Source organism: Ctenopharyngodon idella, chromosome 24 (genome assembly GCF_019924925.1).
Source record: "Ctenopharyngodon idella isolate HZGC_01 chromosome 24, HZGC01, whole genome shotgun sequence".
Classification (NCBI taxonomy): Eukaryota; Metazoa; Chordata; class Actinopteri; order Cypriniformes; family Xenocyprididae; genus Ctenopharyngodon; species Ctenopharyngodon idella.
In genome coordinates, this window is record NC_067243.1 from 4663488 (window position 1) to 4688078 (window position 24591).

Here is a 24591-nt window from a genome sequence, read left to right on the forward strand (position 1 = left end):
TCTAAATTCCATCCAGACCGTAGCCTTTGACAAAAAGTCTTTTCTCAGTGATTTTCTCAGCTTTTTGCTCAAAATGGTGCTTTTCAACATTCAAATGTTGATAAAAAAGAAAGCAAGAAAATATAATAAAACGGATTTTAAAAGCAGAGGCTCTGTTCTTTCTTTTGATATATTGCATGTTCAGATATTCATTCAACAAAATATTCTGGGGGCCGTGAAACTTTGAAACGCTGATGTAACCCCTCCTGTTTGAACCGCCCGCTCTAAGCGGGACTCAAACCCGGGTCCGCTGGCATGGGAGTTGGGTGCTCTAACAAGGAGGCTAAAGACCGCAGTCTCTAGAATCAGCCGCTAGAGCGCCTCTTGAGATCAGGGGAGTGAGGTTTACATACACAGCTCTTACCGGCCTACGTTTGTTACACTCACCCCCCTAAAACTCACTCCCATCCGGGTCACGGCACCAATGTAACCCCTCCTGTTCAAACTGCCCGCTCTAAGCAGGACTCGAACCCGAGTCCACCGGTATTGGAGTCGGGTGCTCTAACAAAGAGGCTAAAGACCACAGTCTCTAGTGTCAGTCGCTAGAGCGCCTCTTGAGATCAGGGGAGTGATCCTACAACAGTTACACTGGCTGCGACAGTTACACTGGCTGGCAACTTTTTTCAAAAACGCTGGTGGGGAAAGAGTTAAAAGCTGTATAAATAATGTCTGAGTGGACGTAAACTCACTTGGAGAAGGTGAGACGGCTGCGTTTGGGAGAGAAGGCCAGATTAGCTTTCTCTTTCATACTTATGCTGATGCTTTGAGAAACAATCTTCTTCTGAACGTCCTTCATGGGCTCTGAAGTCACTGCCGCTGCTCCCCTCAAGTCCAGCTGGAGGGGTTTGGAGGAGGTTGAAGTGACCAAGCCATGATTGGTTTGAGGTTCAGGGGTCAATTGTACATCTGGATGATCCAGAGCAGACGCTCCATTCGAGAGCGATTCCTGCTGGATCTCCTCCGTTTCCATCTCGAGTCTTTCCAGAGCTTCTAGACTGCTCTGGTCTACAGGGTCTTCCTTCTGCATGCTGATGATGACCACCACTGACTCCTTCTTCTCGGTGCGGGTCGGCGTCTGCGGCGCACTTTTGAGCGGACTGCCGTCATCATCGGCAATGTAGAAGTGGGGTTTGAAGGACGGCGGGCTGGTTTGGTTCTCCTCCATTGGCTCGGGTTCGGAAACTTGACATTCGGACGTGGCCAACTCCTCAGTGTGGAGGAGCTCGAAGCTTTCCTGGCTATCTGTGGAGGCCTGAGGAGAGGAAGGACGATGTTTGGAGAGAGGGATTTGAGCGGGAAGCGTGGAGTCGATTATTTGAGATGGCTCAGAGTTTGACACTGAACCGGATCTGACTTTAAGCAGCTCTAAACTGAAGGTAGCCTGCTCGAGTTCCCGTTGCCTCCTGCTTTCTCGTTTGGATCGGCTCTTCAGCGTGCTGTCGTCAACGATTCTAGGAGGTTCGGTGGATTGCTTTTCCTGTACCTCCTCAAACTTCTCTGACAGCTCTACAGTTGTGTTTTGAGAGACGTGTAAACTTTTGGTCACAGTGTTTGGATGCTCTTCATCATTGAGGGTTTTCTCTCCACGTCGCTGCTCTCGCAGAGTGTGGCACCTTGGGAACAAAACAGCATCTTAAACCATAAATCTTTAAAAGACATTCAATATGTGAAGGAACAATTGATGACGTTGAATTATTCGAATAATAATACACACCCGAGGTGGTAATGTGATTGTTCAATAATTTATCATAGATGAATCCATTGAATAATTATAAATGGATATTTATTTAGTCCATGTATCATAAATGAATCATTAACAATCATGAATAATTAGGGCATCATTCCGGTTTAGCTCATGGCCAAGGTCATGGGTTCAATTCCCAGGGAAATCATGAATACAAATCTTTCCCTTGAATGCAACGCAAGTGGCTTTGGATAAAAACATCTGGCAAATGCATAAATGTAAATGTAGTTACCTCTGGCGAGCCTGGCGCCCCCTGCAGGCGGCCTGTAGCGTGACGGCGGCCCTGCGCTGCTGCAGGAATCTGTGTCTCTGTCTGTGCGTCCTCCAGACGGCCTGTATGAGGCCTGCCGCTCTCTCGCGCCTCTGGAGGAATCTCCTCCAGCGTCTCTGGATGAGCAGCACCGCTCTCTTCTGCTGCAGGTACTGACGTCTCTCTCTGTAGCCTCTCCAGGCCGCCTGAACACACACTGCTGCCCCCTGCTGGAGCTCAGAGTCACACGCGCCTTCGTCTGCGCGAGTCAAACAGTCACGCCACCAGCGCTGCGGTGAGAAAGAGACATGAGAGAATGGATATGAGAACACTGGCTCACCGTGCAGTATATACTGCATACTGTTTATTAAAAATAGCATGTGATTTACAAGTTATTCTATGTTACTCTATGCATTAAGCTGAGCTTACTTTTTTAATTTTTAATTTTTGTGTTTGTGTTATGCATTATTTTGTTCTAATTTTAGCTTATTTTACTGCTTTATTGCATGTATTTGGTTGGGGTTTTGTTAATTGGGATAATAATATTGCAGAATTGGGTTTGATATCTAATAGTTATTTTATATATTTTAATATAATAATATATTTAAATATTATAATATTATTATAATATATATTTATATATATATTTAGATGTATACTTTTAATATTTTATACATTTATATATTATATATATTTACATATATATAGTATACATTTCAAAATTATGTATTTTTTAAATAATTTACATATTTTGTATATACATAAAATGTATATATTTTATATTTAAAAAATGTTACTTTTTAAAAAATTATTATTGCATAAATTTATAAAAAATATTTTTAAAATAATTTATATATTTTTAAAATGTATATAATCTAAATAATTATTGATTATTTTTTAAAGAAATATTTTAATAGTTTATGCATGTAATTATTTAATAATTATTTTATAAATGTAAGTATTTAATCAAACACTAGTGTATTCTATCATATCCATAAAGGTTGAGCATTAAAGTAAATTTGCCATGTTTTTTTTTTTTTTTTAATTGTGGTAAAATCACAGTGATTGTGTTCTTATTATATATTATTTTATTCTCATTTTATTTTAATACCATCATTGTTTGGGGGTTTTGTTAATCGGGATGATGATAATATTGCAGCATTTCATAATTGTCGAATAGGTTTGTTATCTGAGCGCTTGTTATTCTGTATAGAAAAATCCAATACTTTGTTTTCAATATTATGTGATAGAAACTGACAACATGAAAAGCCACACACATGCATCTTATCAAACCTCTGTGCTTTTGCGTAACATCTTGTTTGTCGAGCGCCACATGTTTGTGAAAATAAATCTTGAAAGTCTCTGACATGAAAGCAGCTCTTTGTTTTGAAGGACACATCGCGGCTGCTAAACCTTCCGCACATGCTGAAAACTAGTTTTGGCAGCACAATAAAACAGATGACTTGAGAAAAACCTTCACAGATCTTCCCTTTGTGCTCCACTAAATCAAACAAACAATATCAGAATCGTTTGAGAACGCTCTCTGCCTTAAGACACTTCAAAACATCTTATGAGCTGAGAAATCATAAACGTGTTTGACGATTCACGGATGAATCCAGTTATCAGTTATCCCTCAAAGGCGCTCACCTCATCAAACCTGTAACCTTGTAAACATGACTCTGTTATCAGGCAGACGGATATAAACCTGTCTGTGAAATTTCATAAAATCAGCCAATCAGATTAGAGTTTGCCAACTTGTGAATGTGCTTCCCAGTTTTGTGTGCAATATGAATCTGGCGGTCTGAGGCTAGAAACTCGTCGTCCACACATGTGTCTGCTGAAAGTTTATCTCCGGTTTACACAAATTCTCGGGATGGTTTATTTGATCAGGAACAGGAAGGACAAACTTCTATAGTGCAGCGGGTCAAAGACGGGAATGTTCAGCCTCTCAAACTGTGACGCCCTTCACGGCCTGATGATTCCTGATCTCAGTTTCTTCTAAAAACATTAACGTTCTCCTCGTTGAGATTCGTTTAACTTCTAGCACAAGTTCTACAATTAGTTTTAGTATTTCAATTCCACTTCATTCTGGCTTTTGGAAGCCATTGTAAAATAGTTTATATTTGCATCCATAATAGCTTAAAATGTATATTAAATGCACCAATAATTTGGTTACAGAATGATTTTGTGGTGGATTATATTATTTTATTATTAAATGTAATTATTTAAAAATGTATATACATTTTAATAGTTAAAATATATACATAAATATTAAAATAAATATTCATTTATATTTTGTAAAATTTATATTTTTTATATTAAATGTATATACTTCTTAAACTATATATTTTAAATTTATATAATTTTTGAAAATTTTGTATACATTTCAAAAGGACATTTTTTACATTTATGTATTTTTAAAATGTGTATGTTTTATATTTCATACATTTTAAAAATGTTTATTTTTTAAGCAATTTACATATTTTATGAGATACATTTTTTTAAATATTTTTTTTTACATAACGTATATATATATATATAAATAAATATGATTTAATTTATTGTATACTATATATATATATATATATATATATATATACACACACACACACACACATTTTTTAAATCATATATTTTTAATAATTGTATATGTAACGATTTAAATATATATAAATAATCTAAAATCATTTATAAATATTTTAAAATTAAAATAATTCATTGAGAAATAATTATATTAATAATTAATTTATAAATGTAATTATTTATTGAACATTGGTTTATGTGATCATGCCACCTTTTTATGAAACCAATAGGCAATTTAAGGTTTAAAGTCCGTTACAGTGACTTTACCATGTTGGTTTTTTTTTTAATTGTGGTAAATTCACAGTGAGGCATTTTCTCTCATGGATAGTTGCTTCTTTTTGTCAGTGACATATATTTCAAACATATACCTGAATGACATGGGCGGCTCGTCTCTGACGGCAGAAGTGTTTTCTCTCCTGCTGCGTCCTGAAGCGCCTCTGCAAACACACGATTCTCCTCAACACCTCCTGATGAAGCTCGTCCTGCAGCCTCTGACGCAGCTGCTCCCGCAAAAACACCTGCAGAAAGACAAACAACGCTGTCAGTGTCACGACCCAATCGATCGTAACCAGCAGTGTGAATACGGACGAGTTTGTTACCATGTTTCTGCCCACTTGATACCCGCTGGGCTCGAGGTCTGAGTTCTGCAGGAACTGTCTGATGGCCGCTTGAGTGGCGTGAAATCCAGCGGGTAACATCACATGGAAATGATGAGCAAAATCCTGGAGAGACAAACAACGAGCTCCGTGAAGCGATTCACGCGTAACATTCAGAAATATTATAGATTTGACTGCACTGACACTATTGGATGCGAACAAAACCTGAACTGAATTGATCTGGATAATGACCCACTGTCTTCTGTAGAGATGCTTTACAGATGAATCAAATGTTTCATAACTGACAAACCTTGCAACAGCAATACTGTTTTGGAATTTAACTGAATCAAACAGCACTCAGTTGAATTTGTTTCATAATTGATGAACTTTGCAACACTGATGCTGTTATTGAACTAATTTAAATCAACCTTGAACTGAATTTAATTTGTTTCATAATTGATGAACTTTGCAACATCAACGCTGTTATTGAACTGAATCGAATCAACATTGAACTGAATTGAATTTGTTTCATAATTGATGAACTTTGCAACACTGATGCTGTTATTGAACTGAATTAAATCACCACTGAACGGAATTTAGTTGAATTATTATTTTCTTTTTAGAACTTCTTTATGGTTTCATTCAATTCATTTCATAATTGATGAAATTTACAACATTGACGCTGTTATTGAACTGAACAATCAAAATTGAACTGAATTGAATTTGTTTCATAATTGAACTTTGCAACATCGATGCTGTTATTGAACTGAATTAAATAACCATTGAACTGAATTGAGCTGAATTATTATTTTCTTTTTCAAACTGCTTTATAGTTTCATTCAATTCATTTCATAATTGAACTTTGCAACACTGACGCTGTTATTGAACTGAATTGAATCAACACTGAACTGAATTAAAGTTGTTTCAGAAGTGAAGAACTTTGCAACATTGATACTGTTATTGAACTGAATTGAGTTGAATCATTATTTTCTTTTTAAAACTGCCTTATAGTTTCGTTCAATTCATTTCATAATTGATGAAATTTGCAACACTGACACTGATATTGAACTGAACTGAATCAACACTGAACTGAATTGAATTTGTTTCATAACTGAAATTTGCAACATCGATGCTGTTATTGAACAGATATAAATAAAAAAAAAATACATTATTTTCTTTTTAGAACTGCTTTATAGTTTCATCCATTTCATAATTGATGAAATTTGCAACATTGACGCTATTATCAAACTGAATCGAATCAACATTGAACTGAATTTAATTTCTTTCATAATTGATGAAATTTTCAACATTGACACTGTTATTGAACTGAATTGAATCAACTTCGAACTGAATTGAATTTGTTTCATAATTGACAAAATTTTCAACACTGACACTGTTATTGAACTGAATTGAATCAACACTGAACTGAATTCAATTTGTTTCATAATTGATGAAATTTTCAACATTGACACTGTTATTGAACTGAATTGAATCAACTTCGAACTGAATTGAATTTGTTTCATAATTAACGAAATTTTCAACACTGACACTGTTATTGAACTGAATTGAATCAACATTGAACTGAATTGAATTTGTTTCATAATTGATGAAATTTGCAAAATTGACGCTGTTATTGAACTGAATCGAATCAACAATGAACTGAATTCAATTTGTTTCATAATTGATGAAATTTGCAACATTGACGCTGTCCTTGAACTGAATTGAGCTGAATAGCTGTTTTATTTTTAGATCTGCTTCAATGTTTCATAATTGATGAATTTTGCATCATTTTCCTGTTTATCAGAGTAAAGCTGCTCTGACACAATCAGTATTGTATAAAGCGCTACAGAAACATGTTCATGAGTGTTTTCTCACCTGAAAGCTGTATTTGACGCTGTATCCGGACTGCCGTATCCTCACCGTCTCCAGCATCCCAGTGTACCGCAGCTGTCTCAACACCAGCGCGTCGTTGAAGCGCAGAGGAAGCTACGAAAGAACGACGAAAATCAAACCGCACATCTAAATCTAGTGACGCAGCAACAGAAATAAGACACAAAATTTACCTTTTCCGCATTCGACCGGATGCATTTCACAAAGTACGGCTCCGACTGTCCCAGCGTCTCCATCAGCTTGTTCAGCGACACCTGCATCACAGACACAAGACTGTAATTCAGTTCTCATGCTTCAGATACGACACACTGATTCAAAACACAGCAGAGTAAGATCCTCACGTTGAACTGAGCGCTGATGCTGGGCGGCTTCTTCTTCTTGTGCAGGTGCAGCAGTGATTTGGTTATGCGGTCGTGAAGCGTCAGGCAGCTCAGATACTTCAGAGATTTCACGTCCAGCAGGTGCTGCAGACACACCAAAACACATTCATGAGACAAGATGATATGACTGATCATGTGACTGTGCTTGCATGCATCTGCAGGAGTGTTAACATGATAAAAATACTGAATTAAAATGTACAAGACACATAAAACTGCCTTTAAATAAAGCGAGAGTGGGACATTTACCTTCGGGAGGCTGGGCTTTATCTTGTAGTTCTTGTTTCGCCTTCAGAAAAGAGAGAAAGTTTGAGACAGAGTGAATAAGAATGAAAGGAACTGATGCTGATCCGGCGGGAAGTGTTCTCACTCACATCAGGATGCCCTGCGCTCGCTCCAGAAGCTTGTTATTCACCGAGTTCACAAAGATTCCCTCCTCTTCGTGGGAGGAGAACGAGGAGACGCGCTCGGACCTCGAGCCACGGACGTTACAGCCCGAGAACCCGTCCCTGAGACGACAAATCAAACACAAACTGAAACTGAACTGAAAGTGTATATTAAACTACTTCTTCTGCTTTTCACACAAAACAGATTCATACTGTATGTGTTTGGATGAAATGCTTCTTTAATTCACCAGATTGATGAAAACCTAATAATTGATTGAAGCATAAAAATTATAATATTTAAAAATGATATTTTAATTTTTGATAAATAAATAATTTGCTTTTTTAACCTGCGATAATATAATTTTAATTATTTCATACATATATTTAAGAATATATATTTTTAGATAATTAATTTATATAATTTAAAATGTATGCTTTTTTTAAATAAATATTTTTAAATGTATTATTTATTTTTAATAAATGAATAAATTAATATTTTGATGAATATTTTTTTTAAATATTTGTACATTTATTATAATTATTAATAATTATTGAACATTGATGCATTTTATCATACTATAAATTCAATAAGCCAATTATAGTTGTGCATTAAAGTGACTTTGCAATGTTTTTTTTTTTAAACTGCAGTAAAATCTACAAATTTATCTACAATATCACAAATTGTGGCGTTTTATTTGTTTACCTGCTATAATATAATTAGAATATTTTATATATTTAAAAATATTTTTTAAATAATTAATTTAGATATTTCACTCTTTTTTTCATTAATATTTTTTAATAAATAAATATTTATGTTTGAAAAATAAATATATATATTTTTTTAAATTGTGGGAAAATCTACAATTTTATTTACAACATCACAATCAAAAATTGTGATATTTTGTTTACCTGCTATAATATAATTATAATATTTTATACATACATACACATACATATATATATATATATATATATATATATATATAATTTATATATTTTAAAATGTTCATTAATATTTTTAAATACATTAATAAAATCTACAATTTTAGCTACAATAGCACAATCACAAATTGTGGTGTTTTATTTGTTTCCCTCCATGTCATGTGACCATTAACCAACATCAGAGAACTGTGAACATGATGTTGTTAAATTATTAACATATTTACTTAATCTCAGGGAGACTTCATAAATATTTTATGTCAAAAGGGTCTGGCTGACAAAAAGTTTGGGAATCGCTGCTTTAATCCACAGTGTTTTCCGGCACCTCCGGGCTTCCGTACCTGGTCAGTTTCTGGCTGAGCGTGTTTGTGCCCTGCAGGTCTGACAGCGGCGTCCGCGGGTTCCTTCTGCTGACGCACGAATCTGTCGTTCACAAGACAGACAGAGAGAGAGAGTGTCTGAGTACATATAGATGATCCGATCACAGGTACACAGATCTACAGGTGTTAACCCGGTCCAAAACGTTCTGTGATCATTTAAAACTACATCCGTTTACCAGGTGTAAAACTACAGTCATCAGTTAATGTCAAGAGAAGAAGAAGATATCCAGGGAACTGTTAGATAAGACACAGGCGCTCACACGAAAACAATGATCTGTGATCATTTCATTATGGCATTTTGATGGAGCTCTTCTTATCAACCAAGATGTTTTTATGGTTTTAGTTTTGGTTGTCAATAATAACACTGGTTTGGGTCATTGTTCAACTGTACTGTTTTTCTGCTGAAACAGGAAATGGGATTGTGGGCTTTGCAGTCTTACTGTATTTGTCATCTTTGCATCGCTGCAGGATCTCAAGGCTCCGCTGGTGAACAGGATGATGCAGGAAACTGAAGCTGTCCACACTCTTCTGATGCTGAACTGGACCATCAGAGCCTGGAGAGAGAGAGAGAGAGAAAACAAACACATGAAGCTGTGACTCATAAATGTTTCAGAAGTGTCATCTCCTGTTGTTGTTCTCGCTGATCGACTATTTGAGGTTCTGCAACAACAAACACTTCAATAAAATAACAAAGCACATGATCACAAACACATTTGATCAACTATTGAGGAGACGTTTGCAAACAAACATCTGACATTCAACTCCAGAAACCAACACTTTAGTACTCTATTAATAAAATTATACATATTACACACATATATATATATATATATACACATATATATACACATATATATATATATATATATATATATATATGGAGAGAGAGAGAGAGAGAGAGAGATTTACATTTTTAAATGTTTACTTGCATATTATATATAAAAAAAGCAAATAAAAATGTTTATGTATATTTTTGTTTATTTTATAAAGTAAATAATAAACAATAAATATGTTTCTATTTAAAAAAATGTTACAATAAATAAAATAAATGTTATGTTTATAAATGTTTATAAAATGAACACAAAGTTTACCATAAATAATGTAAAAATTTAAACAAACATTACAATACGTAAAAAAATATATAAAAACAAAGCAAATTATATAAATAAATGCTATTGTTTATTTATATTTTAATATTATTTACTTTTTTAAAATTTGTTATTACAAACTGAATTTATTTGCAAGCATCTAAAGGCAACTCCAGAAAACAATAAATTATTATTATTATTATAAATCAATATTAGTTCATTATGTTCATTATGTGTTAATAGCTGATGTGCAAATTAAAATAAGAATATTTACTTTTTATTTCTACTTGCATATTATATATGAAAAAAGTAAAGGTTTTAGTATATTTTCATATTTAATTTAATTAAGTAAATAATAAAAAGTGTTATTTATAAACATATATAATACGAACATGAAAATGACCATAAATACTGTGAAAAAATTATATTATACCTTATAAAAATATAATTATACATTTGTGGTTATATTTTAATGCTAATGTATAAAAAATAAATATATATAAAACTAATAATGTAAAAAATAAACATACATATATACATATATATATATATATATATATATATAAGCAGAATATTTATAAATAAATGTATATTTTATATTTTAATATCATTTACTTTATTACATTTTTACTAGCATTACTCACATAGTTTTTTCTGTCATTGTTTTTGTACTAACGCTTTGGCAATATTATGATATGTAAAACACGCAAACAAAATCACTTTTGTGAGTAAAATCACAGGGGAAATTGTGTTCGCATCTAAAATGCATCATTTCCACTCTGCCGTTTCTTCATGGATGCATATTTTAATATTTCAGAATGAGCATTTGCAGCATTGCTGTGGTGATAAATAATTCAGTACAGTTGCATCATGGGATGTTCATTCATGCTCATGTAATAGTGAGAAACGTTTGTGAGAGTGTTTGAGTCTCACATCTGCATTACAGATCTGTTTTAGTCCGTCAGCATCACATGATACGGGTTTAGAACGACATCTGTGTTTTGTGTAAGTGATATAATCTCACCCGTCGTGCTCTTCTTCTCCGTGTGTCGTTTCCCAGCCTCTCGAAAGGCGACGAGCGCTCTGAAATACGCCCGGATGACGGCCCAGCGGAAGGTGGCCACGGGATCGATTCCCATCAGGCTGCAGATGAAAGCGTTGCGGCTGCTCTTCAGCAGAGCCACGATATCCGGACGCATGTGATCCGTGTTCTTCTCCCTGAAATCCTGCAGGACACATCCGACACGCCAGTGACTCTCAAATACAGCCCAGCAGTACGGACAAGCAATTACATCTCATATGTTTCAGCTTTAATCAGTGTATAAAGGAAAGTGTATTTTTTGGATAATTTGTTTTTCACCATTTTCATCATGCATAATGAAAAATAATAAGATTAGTATGCTGTTTTAAACCAGGGTTAATACAGGTATCACAAAAAACTATAATAGTATCTCAATGATAAAACAGTTTCAAACACATTAAAACTGAAGATGGTTGATGTGAAGCAGCTGTTCTCATGATCAACACTGATACCGCCGCATCTGCTCCAAACGCTTTCCAGTAAACACAAAATAAACATACAGACAACAGCGGTTTTGTGTGCGTGTGTGTGTGCGTGTGTGCGTGTGTGTGTGTGTGTGTGTGTGTGTGTAGATTTAACCCTCTCTGCCAAACATGTGCTCCAGATACATTCGTAGCCGAGGGGCCAATCCAACCAATCAGATTAAAACGCAGAATTAGGTCACTGGAAGTGGTGTGTGTGTGAGTGAGAGAGAAAGAGTGTGTGTACATATGCAAATGATCGCTTAATCTCTCACACACACGCACACACACACACACACACACACACACAGAGATATATGGAAGCTTGATTCCACCACAGAATGAAAAATTAACACATAATTGCAAGTTTATATCTCACGATTCTGAGAAAAAAAAAGTCAGAACTGAACTACAAACTTGCAATTCTGAATCTTTTTCTCAATTTATATCTATGTAAATTTATAAGTTTTTATCTCACAATTACGACTTTTTGAAACTGAGTTTTTATCTCACAATTACGACTTTTTTTGTAACTCAGTTTTTATCTCACAATTACGACTTTTTTTGTAACTGCGAGTTTTTATCTCACAATTACGACTTTTTGAAACTGAGTTTTTATCTCACAATTACGACTTTTTTTTGTAACTCAGTTTTTATCTCACAATTACGACTTTTTTTGAAACTGAGTTTTTATCTCACAATTACGACTTTTTTTTGTAACTCAGTTTTTATCTCACAATTACGACTTTTTTTGTAACTGCGAGTTTTTATCTCACAATTACGACTTTTTTTTGTAACTGCGAGTTTTTATCTCACAATTACGACTTTTTTGTAAACTGCGAGTTTTTAATCTCACAATTACGACTTTTTTTGTAACTGCAAGTTTTTAATCTCACAATTACGACTTTTTCTCGCAAATTTGAGTTTTTTCCTCACAATTTAAAGTTTACATCTCACATTTCCAACTTTTTCTCGCAATTGCAAATTTTTATCTTGTAATTCTAAGAGATATAAACTTGCAATTTTGATTTATAAATTCATAATTGTGAGATAAAAAGGTTTTTTTTTTTTTTTTTAATTCCGTGGCAGAAACAAGCTTCCACAGATGTGCACATGCTTCAACACAATATCCAGAAGAAATCCGGCCTCTAATTCTCTGAAACTAATTCTCACCTTGACGCCGTATTTCACCTTCCCGGCGTAGTGGCGGATGATGAACGCCGGCTCCATGACGGCAGGAAACTCGATGTAGCCGCTTCCCTCGTGTTGACGCTTAAACTTGTCCAGCAGAGTTTGATTAGACGCCTGCGGAAAACTACAAACCAGCAACAAGACAAATGTAAAGCTTACCGTTCAAAATACACATTATTAGAAAGGTTTGAAACTTAGTCCAGTCCTAAATATTTGATCACAATTTTACAGAAGTATGCTAGAGGCTAAATACAAATAGATTTATAATAATAATGTAACAATATAAAAATTATATAGCTCATTTAAAAATGGGTAGTACTTTACAATAAGGTTCATTTGTTAAGATTAGCTAATGCATTAACTAACATGAACTATCAATAAGCAATATATTTTACAGCATTTATTAATCTTTGTTAATGTTAGTTCCTTAAACCTTCATGTAAGTTTGTTAACAGATACAACTTTTGATCTTAAAAATGTATTAGTAAATGCTGAAATTAACATTAACTAAGACTAATAAATGCTGTAATAGAATAAACATATTAAATAAAGTGACAAAATCCAATAGAATTGGCTTCCAGCTTAATATTTTTACTAAACATTTCTGTGAAATCTAAAACAAGGATACATGAATAATATATGATAACCGCATAACTGCAATGTGACTTCCTGAAACCGAAACCCATAATAGACCAGAATGAAACAGTCAAATATCATGTTTTCTGTGATGTGGTTAAGACGCACTTGCACTCTTCGTCCAGCAGGTGGAGCAGCGCCGTGGGTTTCTTACTGATGAGGTTGATGCAGGCTGTGTTGTCGATATAGTCGATCATGTGCCAGCTGATGCCCTCCGACCGATACTCCTCCTGAGCCAAAACATCACAGACACCATCAACACATGAAACTCACCCGGACGTCACATGATCAAACCTCAAACCTGCTCGACTTTCAGCAGTAAACAATAAAAACCTTCAATGGCAGGTCTTTTTATATTTTGTTTTACTTCTGTAGTAGTTAGAATATTGCTTCATAATTTTCTTTAACAAAAAAAAAAAAGTATCCAAAAGTACCATGGTAATAGCTTGTCTTTTCTTATGGATTGCTATTCTATGAAGTACGTTTCATAAAGCATAATATTACGTGAATCCATAAATATCAGAGTTGAAATGTAATAAGTTAAACTAAATACTTGAATGAGGAAGTGAATCGATGTTTAACCTTTAAAAGAGTAGTTCACTGAAAACATTTTTGCATGAACTTTTGCTTTATGCCACAAAAACAACCCAAAATCTAGCACTATTCAACCCTGAATCCACAGAAAGATCTGAACACACCGAGTCCTTCAGGTTTGCTTGTGCTATCAAACTCCAGTGTTTAATGGAGTGTATTAATAATGACTTTCTGAAGAACATGTGAGCGGTGTTTGCCTGAGCAAAACAAACGGTTCAGGACGAGTTACGCCTCAGCAAACATCACTAATGATCTCAATAACACCTTCAAACGCCACTCTCAGTGAGAGATCAGGATGAGTTTTACCTGCTCTAGTTTGAAGATATGCTGGTTGAAGTAATGCTGCAGCGTCTCGTTGGCGAAGTTGATGCAGAACTGCTCGAAGCTGTTGTTCTCGTAGTCCTCGAAGCCGAAGATGTCCAGCACCCCGATGGACAGGATCTGAAACACGGACACATTTCACATCAACATCAGTGATTAGGGTTAGAAATATCTCAGCACGAGAACTGTGAACATGAAACTAGCGTGAGCACTGATGTAGGATCACGTCACACGTGAGTTCACCACATTATGACTTTCAGGACGGCTTATGAAAGTCTGGCTAGAAACTGCCGCCAAAAATGGGAGAAAATATGTATCTGAAGATTATTATTTGCTATTGTACTTGTGTGAACAAATAAACACACCTTGGCCGAATCCTCCAGGTCTTTGTTGTAGAGCAGCGCGTGATTGGTGCGGAAGACGATCCAGTCGAACAGAGCGCCGTACAGAGACTTCGCCATCGAGTCCCTCACCGTCCCCGCCTGCACAGAGAGACGAGTGTTAAACACCGGCATCATGTGTGTGTGTCCTACTGTCTCTGAAGAACATGTGAGTGATGTTTGTGCATGTAAAACCTACAAAACCATCTACAGAGTCCAGCGTGAACAACAGCAGCGTTTACTTTCAGAGCTGACCCAAAGTTTAATGAAAAATAAAGATCAAAAAGGGCAGTGGAGAAATCAGTGGAGATACATATATTTATGTGTGTATGTGTGTGTGTGTGTGTGTGTGAGAGAGACACACAATTGCAATATTATGTATATAATTAAAACTCTCTGTGTCTCTCTGTATCTCCCTGAGTCTCTCTGTGTCTCTCTGAGTCTCCCTGAATATCTCTGTGTCTCTTGGAGTCTCTCGGAGTCTCCCTGAATCTCCCTGTGTCTCTCTGAGTCTCTCTGAATCTCCCTGTCTCTCTGAGTCTCCCTGAATCTCCCTGTGTCTCTCTGAGTCTCTCTGAATCTCCCTGTGTCTCTCTGTGTCTCTTGGAGTCTCTCTGAGTCTCCCTGAATCTCCCTGTGTCTCTCTGAGTCTCTCTAAGTCTCCCTGAAACTCCCTGTGTCTCTCTGTGTCTCTTGGAGTCTCTCTGAGTCTCCCTGAATCTCCCTGTGTCTCTCTGAGTCTCTCTGAGTCTCCCTGAATCTCCCTGTGTCTCTCTGTGTCTCTTGGAGTCTCTCTGAGTCTCCCTGAATCTCTCTGTGTCTCTCTGATTCTCTCTGAGTCTCCCTGAATCTCCCTGTGTCTCTCTGAGTCTCCCTGAATCTCCCTGTGTCTCTCTGAGTCTCTCTGAGTCTCCCTGAATCTCCCTGTGTCTCTCTGTGTCTCTTGGAGTCTCTCTGAGTCTCCCTGAATCTCTCTGTGTCTCTCTGATTCTCTCTGAGCCTCCCTGAATCTCCCTGTGTCTCTCTGATTCTCTCTGAGTCTCCCTGAAACTCCCTGTGTCTCTCTGTGTCTCTTGGAGTCTCTCTGAGTCTCCCTGAATCTGTCTGAGTCTCCCTGAATCTCCCTGTGTCTCTTGGAGTCTCTCGGAGCCTCCCTGAATCTCCCTGTGTCTCTCTGAGTCTCCCTGAATCTGTCTGAGTCTCCCTGAAACTCCCTGTCTCTCTGTGTCTCTTGGAGTCTCTCGGAGCCTCCCTGAGTCGCTCTAGGTCTCTTGGAGTCTCTCTGAGTCTCTCTGAGTCTCCCTGAATCTCCCTGAGTCTCTCTGAGTCTCTCTGAGTCTCCCTGAATCTCTCTGTGTCTCTTGGTGTCTCTCTGAGTCTCCCTGAATCTCCCTGTGTCTCTCTGATTCTCTCTGAGCCTCCCTGAATCTCCCTGTGTCTCTCTGATTCTCTCTGAGTCTCCCTGAAACTCCCTGTGTCTCTCTGTGTCTCTTGGAGTCTCTCTGAGTCTCCCTGAATCTGTCTGAGTCTCCCTGAACCTCTGTGTCTCTCTGAGCCTCCCTGAATCTCCCTGTGTCTCTCGGAGTCTCTCGGAGTCTCCCTGAATCTCCCTGAATCTCCCTGTGTCTCTCTGAGTCTCCCTGAATCTCTCTGTGCCTCCCTGAATCTACCTGTGTCTCTCTGAGTCTCTCTGAGTCTCCCTGAAACTCCCCGTCTCTCTGTGTCTCTTGGAGTCTCTCGGAGCCTTCCTGAGTCGCTCTAGGTCTCTTGGAGTCTCTCTGAGTCTCCCTGAATCTCCCTGAATCTCTCTGAGTCTCTCTGAGTCTCTCTGAGTCTCCCTGAATCTCTCTGTGTCTCTTGGTGTCTCTCTGAGTCTCCCTGAATCTCTCTGTGTCTCTTGGAGTCTCTCTGTGTCTCTCTGAATCTCCCTGAATCTCTCACTGAGTCTCCCAGAGTCTCTTGGAGTATCCCTGAGTATCCCTGAGTCTCTCTGTGTCTCTCAGAGTCTCTCTGTGTCTCTTGGAGTATCTCTGTGTCTCTGAGTTTCCCTGACTCCCTCTGAGTCTTCCTGAGTCTCTCTGATTCTTACTGTGTCTTCCCGAATCTCCCTGTGTCTCCCTGTTTCTCTCTGTGTCTCTCTGATTCTCCCTGAATATCTCTGTGTCTCTCGAAATCTCTCTATGACTCTTTGTGTCTCTCGGAGTCTCCCTGTGTCTCTCTGATTCTCCCTGAATCTCTCTGTGTCTTTCGGAGTCTCCCTGTGTCTCTCTGAGTCTTTCAAAATCTCTCTGTGACTCTTTGTGTCTCTCTCTGTCTCTCGGAGTCTCTCTGTGTCTCTCGAAATCTCTCTATGACTCTTTGTGTCTCTCTCTGTCTCTCTGAGTCTCCCTGTGTCTCTCTGAGTCTCTCGGAGTCTCTCTGTGTCTTTCGGAGTCTCCCTGTGTCTCTCTGAGTCTTTCAAAATCTCTCTGTGACTCTTTGTGTCTCTCTCTGTCTCTCGGAGTCTCTCTGTGTCTCTCAAAATCTCTCTGTGACTCTTGGAGTGTCTCTGAGTCTCTTTGTGTCTCTCTGTGACTCTCTGAGTCTCTCTGTGTCTCTCTGTGTCTCCCTGAGTCTCCCTGAGTCTCTCTGAGTACCTCTGAGTCTCCCTGAATCTCTCTGAGTCTCTCTGAGTCTCTCTGAGTCTCCCTGAATCTCCCTGTGTCTCTCTGAGTCTCTTGGAGCTGACTCTTGGAGTCTCTCTGGCAGCTGATTTAAACATCCAGCGGCGCACAAATCTCCTTCAGCATGTGTGAAGCCCATAAAGCTGCAGACGCTGCCAAGAACGCTGCTTATTGAACCTGCACGAGCCAAAACATATAAAACACTCTCCCCACTTAGCGCCGATGAAAGGTGCTCTGACGTCCTGTAAGAAAAGCTAAATGAGAAACTTGCCGTGTGTCGCTGGGCATGCTGGGATAGAGCGAAGCTGATTGGCTGTTGAAAGACTCAAGGACGTTCAAGATTCAAACTGTCTTCATAATATAACTCAACCTCATGCTCAGTGTTGCAGAAGAAACTGCTACATTATTGATTTGTCTTTTTATTTTTAGCCAAATTCCGGAGGAGGGATGAAACATTATATAAAACACCCCCTGCGTGATTCATTATTCACAACACTTTAACATTTAAAGGTTGAGAGACGTTTTGATCACAAACTCAGAAACTGTGGAGGAGAACTGGAATATCACTCATTGCAAATGACGACAGGACAGACGGAAACATCTCATGCGTTTCTGGGTGAGAGATGACACAAGAAACTCACAATATTACAAGAAGGTTTCCAGATGAACCACAAAGTTTATACATTATTATAAACACACACACAGAGTGTAAGGAGGAAGTGCTTTTGACGTCAGGAGTAAAATAAGACCACAAGAGAAAGTGAGATGAGATGGAGAGATAAGAGAGATGAGTCTGTGCGCACACGTAAAGCATGAAGAGATTCGTCCACGGCACACGAAACACGAGTAATAAACTAATGTGAGAGTCTGAGATTCATACAGCGACACAAAGTAAATGTCAATGTCTTTTATACAAAAATAATCATTCATGTGGATGTTTTCCATGGGCCTGTGACTGATAAAAAAAAACATTTACAGAAAGTAAAGTAATAAATAAAAAATAAAAAAATTAAATAAAATACAACAAAACAAATGAAAATAAATAAATGTTAAACTCTTCTAAGTTGTATAATGTTTTGAAATATTTTGTATATTTATGTTTTCTGTAGTCTAAAACAAAAAGTAATAATAAATAATAAGTAAATAAATATATTATTTAATTAATGAATTTTATATAGCTTATTTGTTTATTTTATTTATTTTGTTTATATATATATATATATATATATATATATGTATGTATGTATATATATTTTTATATATTGTTTATATATATTTATATACACTGTAAGGCACTTCGTACAGAAGTGCATGATGAATTCATAAATGTGAAAGCACACGTAAAGGTTAAAGCCAGGTCTGGACTGGGTCAGGTTGAGTTTGGGCCTGGAAAAGTGGAAAATGAGTTTCTTGTGTGGGTGAAAGCAGACAATGATGCATAATGACACTGTGGCAAGATGAACGAGGATTCGAGAAGAAACAGCTCACAGGAAAAACAGACCACAAACCCCACAAATCCGCCAAACTTGTGACATGTGTGTGAGGTTTATAACGTCAATCTTGAAGGTTTATATTCTCACCTCTGCTAGTTTGTACGGCACAATCAGTCTCTCTCCCACCGTCACAGTTTTTCGTGTCGTCAGAGCCTCAAAAAGCATCTCCTCCTTCACCTGGGCATTAAAACAAACAGAAACCATGAGAACTGCACATATCTATTACTAATTCAGACGCTTCTGCACAGTTTTGCAGCTACACCTACTCAAAAACTGTTTTACGCTGCAAATCAATCTGTGTTTGGACAGTATGTGAATAATGGGATGTACAGCATAAACACTGGGAAATTTCTCAAAAACAGACATGTTTGCCTCCCTTAGCGTGCAAGTGTTTCCTTATTAAACCCTCGAATTCATATAAACGTCCATTTTATGCTATTAAATCACAGACTCGTGTGTTTTAGTGCTGTGTGTGTGTGTATTAGTGTTGTCTGTGGTGGGCAAAACCCTTTCCACCAATATTATTATTATAAAAGACTAAAACACTGTAAAAAGAAAATACAAACGAGGAAACTAAAGCTCATAAAGTAGAAAAACCTTGTCAATAAACTCAACTTCAGGAAAAGGCTCGTGCAGCCAAAGTAAATCAAAGTTGTTATCGTGAAACGTGTGTTAAAACAATAAGGTGTTGGACGACCATCAACAGACGGAGTTCATCAACACACGGCAGTTTAAAATAAAATAATAAAATAAAAAAATATATATATTTAAAAAATAATAAAAATAAAGCGTTTGACAACCCTCAACAGTCGAAATTTATCAACACATAGCAGCTTAAATAAAATAAAATAAAATAAAATAAATATATATTTAAAAAAAATAATAAAAATAAAGTGTTGGACGACCCTCAACAGTCGAAGTTTATCAACACAAAGTAGCTTAAATAAAAAAATAAAATTAAAATAAAAATTAAATGAAACACTTAAATGAAAAAGAAAAATCTTGACTTGGCAAAAACATAAAATTAATAAGGTTAAGTTGAAGTAAAATGACTGAAACTAAAACTGAAAAATAAATTAAAGCTAAATATTTTAAATAAATATTTTTAAAAATAATAATGAATGAGGTGTTTGGTGACCCTCAACATACGAAGTTCATCAATACACGACAGTTTAATAAAATAAAATAAAAATATAACAAAATATAAAATATTACATGAAAAACTTAAATCAAAAATTGAAATGTTGCTTTGGCATGAGGCAGTTTTATTTAAATAAATAAATAAATAAAAAATAAAATATTAGATAAAAACTTACAAGAAAAAATAAATGTTGCCATAGCAACTAAGTGAAATAAACAGTTTAAGTTAAAATACTAAAATGACTAAAACTAAAACTGAAACAAATCTATGAAAAATAAATTAAAGCTAATTATTTAAAGAATTTTTTTTTTTAAATAATAAAACTGACATAAGCACGTAACAAAATTACAAACTTAAAAATAAAAACTGAAAATATAAAAATAAAAGTTAATTTAAAATATTTATAAACACTAATAGCATATAAATAATCCTAAAATATGATGCTTATATATAATAAAGTGATGCATTGTAATAAATAATGAAGCAGGAAGAAATTGATCAGTCATAAAACACGTTTTCAGCATCAAACAATGATTTATCCTTGATGAAAGCGAAAGACCAATGAGATTTCACTGTGGGCGGAGCTACAACACGACAACAACAGAAACCACATGACCAACAGGATCATATCGTACACTTCGCAGCCAGATAGCTCATCATGAGGGGTTTGTACGGACTGACCTCCAGGAGTTCGGAGACGATAGGAAGCACCTCCGGGTTGCAGATATCGATGGAGTCGTCCCGGTACGTCTTCTTCTTGTACCGGATATTCCCCAGGTGAAGGATCGCAGACAGTAAAGAAAAGATTCTGCGGAGACCAACACATCTCTGAATGAGTCAAACGTCACAATAAAGACGGCAGAAACTGACAGCAGCATGTGATCCAAAACCCCGCCCTATATGGTCATGTCAGCCAATCCGATGCCAGCAGACCTGAATGCACAGAATGATTGACAGGCAGAGAGTTAAACTCACTGCTTTCTGGTGGCCGGAAGGAATCCCACCATCTCCATGGCCAGCTGGAGTCGCTCGAAGTCATGCTTCAGATCTTCACCTTCCACCGTGAAACAGTCCTGCGCCAAACAACAGACTGAGTGTTAATGACAGTTAACTACACTAAAACTGAGGCCTGAAATTAAATAAACATCGTCTGACACATGCACACTGAGCAGTTCAATTAAGACATGAATGATTTCATTTGGAGCTGAGCGTGAGAGGAAAGCCACAGCGCTGTGAGGAGAGTCAGAAACAGAAGTATGCAGAGGAAGTGAGGCGGTGGGAGAGACAGGACTTCCTGTTGACCCTAATAGCAGCCCTGAGCGAGCTACACGTCTCGGGTTTAGTGTTTGGACCATTACAAATGCCGTCTGTCTCAAATGAGTGTGTTTTGTCTTGGCGGATTGTTTTAAGACCCGGATCTCAGGATTTCTGAGCCGTTTTCTCACAATCAATCTGTGACAGTCAAACCAGCTCCTCAAATTAGGTGTTGATCCGGATTTAAAGAGCTCTGAGAGCCAGAGAGGAGCACAAATGACTGCTTTTGATACTGATGATGTGTAAAACAAATGAAAAGCAAGCAAAACTGTGCTGTGTTTGTGTTATCAGTGGACGGAGAGCAAAAAAAACAGGAATCAGTAAGGTTTCTCCGGTGACAAACACTCAATTCCACAGGACAAAAAAAAGCAAATAAATAAATAACATAAAATAGTCAAATAAAATAGAATAAAAACTAAAAATGAAAAAGTCAAATAAAAAATAAATGAAGAAAAAATAATATAAAATAAAATAGTAAAATACAAATAAAATATAAAGTAAAATAAACAGAATAGAAATAATAAATAAACAAAAAGGAAATAATAAAAGAAAAAAAGAAAAGAAAAATTAAAAATAAATAAAGCAACAAATTAAAAGGTTTTTGTTAAAATCTGTGCAGACAAACATCAGTTCAAACAAATAAATATATGAAACACATCCAGGAAAAATAAATAAATCTTAAATATTACCAACCTGACTGCTTACATGGAGTAAAATGAACAGTAGCAGCAATAAACATTAGAGAGTGTTTTAGCGACTGTGACGTCCTGCACACTGAAGACAAAACAACACAGACGGACGAACACCAAACCCACAAACAAAAATAAAGTAAAATAAAAATCCATCAAGCGCTTGATGAAAAACAAAATAGAAAAAAATAAAAATTAAATAAAATAAAAAAGTGAAATAAAATTAAAAAATAAGATAAAGTAAAATAAAAATAAGATAAAACAACAAATAAATAAATAAATAATAAAAATAAAGTAAAATAAAAAATAAAATAAAAAATAAAAATAAAATAAAATAAAGTAAAATAAAAAAATAATAAGACAAAATAAAACTTAAATAAATAAAAACAATACAATAATTAAAAAAATAAAAGTGAAATAAAATAAAAAATAAAATAAATAAAAAATAAAATCAAGTAAAATACAAAATAAATAAATAAATAAAATTAAACAAAATAAAAAAGCAAGCAAGCAGCAAATTAAACATCAAAGATTTGTGTTGAAATCCAGATGTGAACTCTTGTTTCTCTGGTGAATCTGTAAGTGTGTTTAAGTACAAGATCCACGAGTGAACGAAGGCGTCTCAAATGGAGTCAAAGCGACTGTCCTCCATTAAACGCTTTATTAAACGCTGCTAATCAGGTTTGGTCATTTACCAGAACACAGAGACACACCGACACAAATAAAACAAATGAACACACACACACACACTCGGTACTGACCAGCTCCGTCTCATAGTAATTCCCCCAGTGCTGTCTGTGGACTTTCTTTGTTATCTGGAAGGCAGACAGACGGTTAGGAGCGGCAGACAGGGTCATCTGTCTCACACACACACACACACACATGAACGTTAGACACACAATCAATGAAACATGCAGTTACTGGATCACTACAAAAGAGATTTGAATGGATTAACGCTTTATTAAACTGAATCTGCTCATGATTTGATCAATTCAACTGCATTTATTAGATTAAATATCAAAGTTTCATTTACAAGAAAGATGCAACTATATAATAGTTTGTTGACTTTTAAATGCTAAAACAACATATAGATTTTTTTTTAATTTTATTAAGAACTTTGAAGGAAAATAAATTAGTCAACAGTCTTGATTTTGAATTTTGAGTAAATATACTTTATAATAATAATAATAATAATAATGTGTAAATATTGTGTTTTATCAATAAATATTGCAAATACATTTGTAAAAAAAAAAAAAATTGTAAATGTCAAGTCTTTAAATTTTGACTAAATATATTGAAATAAAAGTAATACTACTACTAATTTTAACGTACAACATTAAACTATATTTTTCATCAAATCTGGCAATTTTGAGTAATTATATTAAAACAATCTTATTATGAATAATAATTTTAAAATAAGTACAAAATATTTTGAGTAAATATATTGAAATAATAATAATAGTAATTCTAAAAAAAGTGGAAAATATTTTGTATATATTTGTAATTATAATGTATTATTTTTTAGCAAATGTCAATATTTTTTTCTGAATTTTGAGTCAATATATTAAAATAATATTAATAATAATCATACTTTTAAAGTGCAAAATATTTTGTATATGTTATTTATTACATTTTATTATATTTTTCAGCAATTATGTCAGTGTTTTTTTTTAAGTATGAATTTTAAGTAAATATATTGAAATAATAATAATAGGAATTAAAAAAGTGCAACTTTCTTGTATATATTATTTGCTATTGTATTATATTTTTAGCAAATCTGTCAATATTTTTTTCTGAATTTTGGGCAAATAACAATTTTAAAGTGCAAAATATTTTATTTATTATTTGCTATTAAACTGTATTATATATTAAAGCAAATCTCTCATTAGACTATATTTTGAGTAAATATAATCAAATAATAATAATAGTAATTCTACAAAAAAGTGCAAAATATTTTATATATTATTTGTTATTAAATTATAATTTTATTTTTTATTTATATTTTTCAGCAATTCTGTCAATTATTATATTAAAATAATAATAATAATAATAATAATGTGCGCACATTATTTATCATTAAATGAATTTTCATTGTGAGTTTGATGCATCTTTACACCCCTAGTAAAGACACTTGAGATGAAACACACACACACACACACACACACACACACACTTACAGCAGATCTCTGACACACACACACACACACACACACACACATCTTCAGATTTCCTTCTTTCCTTCTATTTATACCAAATATTACACATATATTCCACACATCACGGTGCTGAAACAGGAAGTTGTACGGCGTGTCATCCTCGGCACAAAGCTGGCAGAATCATTCAGGTGTGTGTGTG

The 24591-nt window shown here is 35.4% G+C and overlaps 1 protein-coding gene across 18 annotated transcripts in view; it reads right to left on the reverse strand.

The window, feature by feature from the left end:
* myo9ab (myosin IXAb) overlaps positions 1 to 24591 on the reverse strand; it is a 92764-nt gene that overhangs the window by 17547 nt on the left and 50626 nt on the right. For 17 of the 18 annotated variants that reach the window (XR_007928097.1, XM_051883281.1, XM_051883282.1 and 14 more), the window contains exons 6-25: positions 22998 to 23051; positions 21209 to 21306; positions 20915 to 21041; positions 19180 to 19269; positions 14922 to 15038; positions 14542 to 14676; positions 13750 to 13871; positions 12988 to 13129; positions 11297 to 11498; positions 9625 to 9738; positions 9146 to 9227; positions 7854 to 7988; positions 7729 to 7768; positions 7444 to 7566; positions 7276 to 7356; positions 7088 to 7198; positions 5216 to 5338; positions 4985 to 5134; positions 2016 to 2323; positions 729 to 1652 (exon numbers count right to left, since the gene is read on the reverse strand). Coding sequence is in view for 17 of the 18 variants with exons in the window: in XM_051883281.1 (XP_051739241.1) it covers positions 729 to 1652; positions 2016 to 2323; positions 4985 to 5134; positions 5216 to 5338; positions 7088 to 7198; positions 7276 to 7356; positions 7444 to 7566; positions 7729 to 7768; positions 7854 to 7988; positions 9146 to 9227; positions 9625 to 9738; positions 11297 to 11498; positions 12988 to 13129; positions 13750 to 13871; positions 14542 to 14676; positions 14922 to 15038; positions 19180 to 19269; positions 20915 to 21041; positions 21209 to 21306; positions 22998 to 23051 (3278 nt within the window). In the remaining variant the exon portion in view is untranslated. The remainder of the gene's footprint in view (positions 1 to 728; positions 1653 to 2015; positions 2324 to 4984; positions 5135 to 5215; positions 5339 to 7087; positions 7199 to 7275; positions 7357 to 7443; positions 7567 to 7728; positions 7769 to 7853; positions 7989 to 9145; positions 9228 to 9624; positions 9739 to 11296; positions 11499 to 12987; positions 13130 to 13749; positions 13872 to 14541; positions 14677 to 14921; positions 15039 to 19179; positions 19270 to 20914; positions 21042 to 21208; positions 21307 to 22997; positions 23052 to 24591) is intronic. The other variant, XM_051883274.1, reaches the window with a different exon arrangement.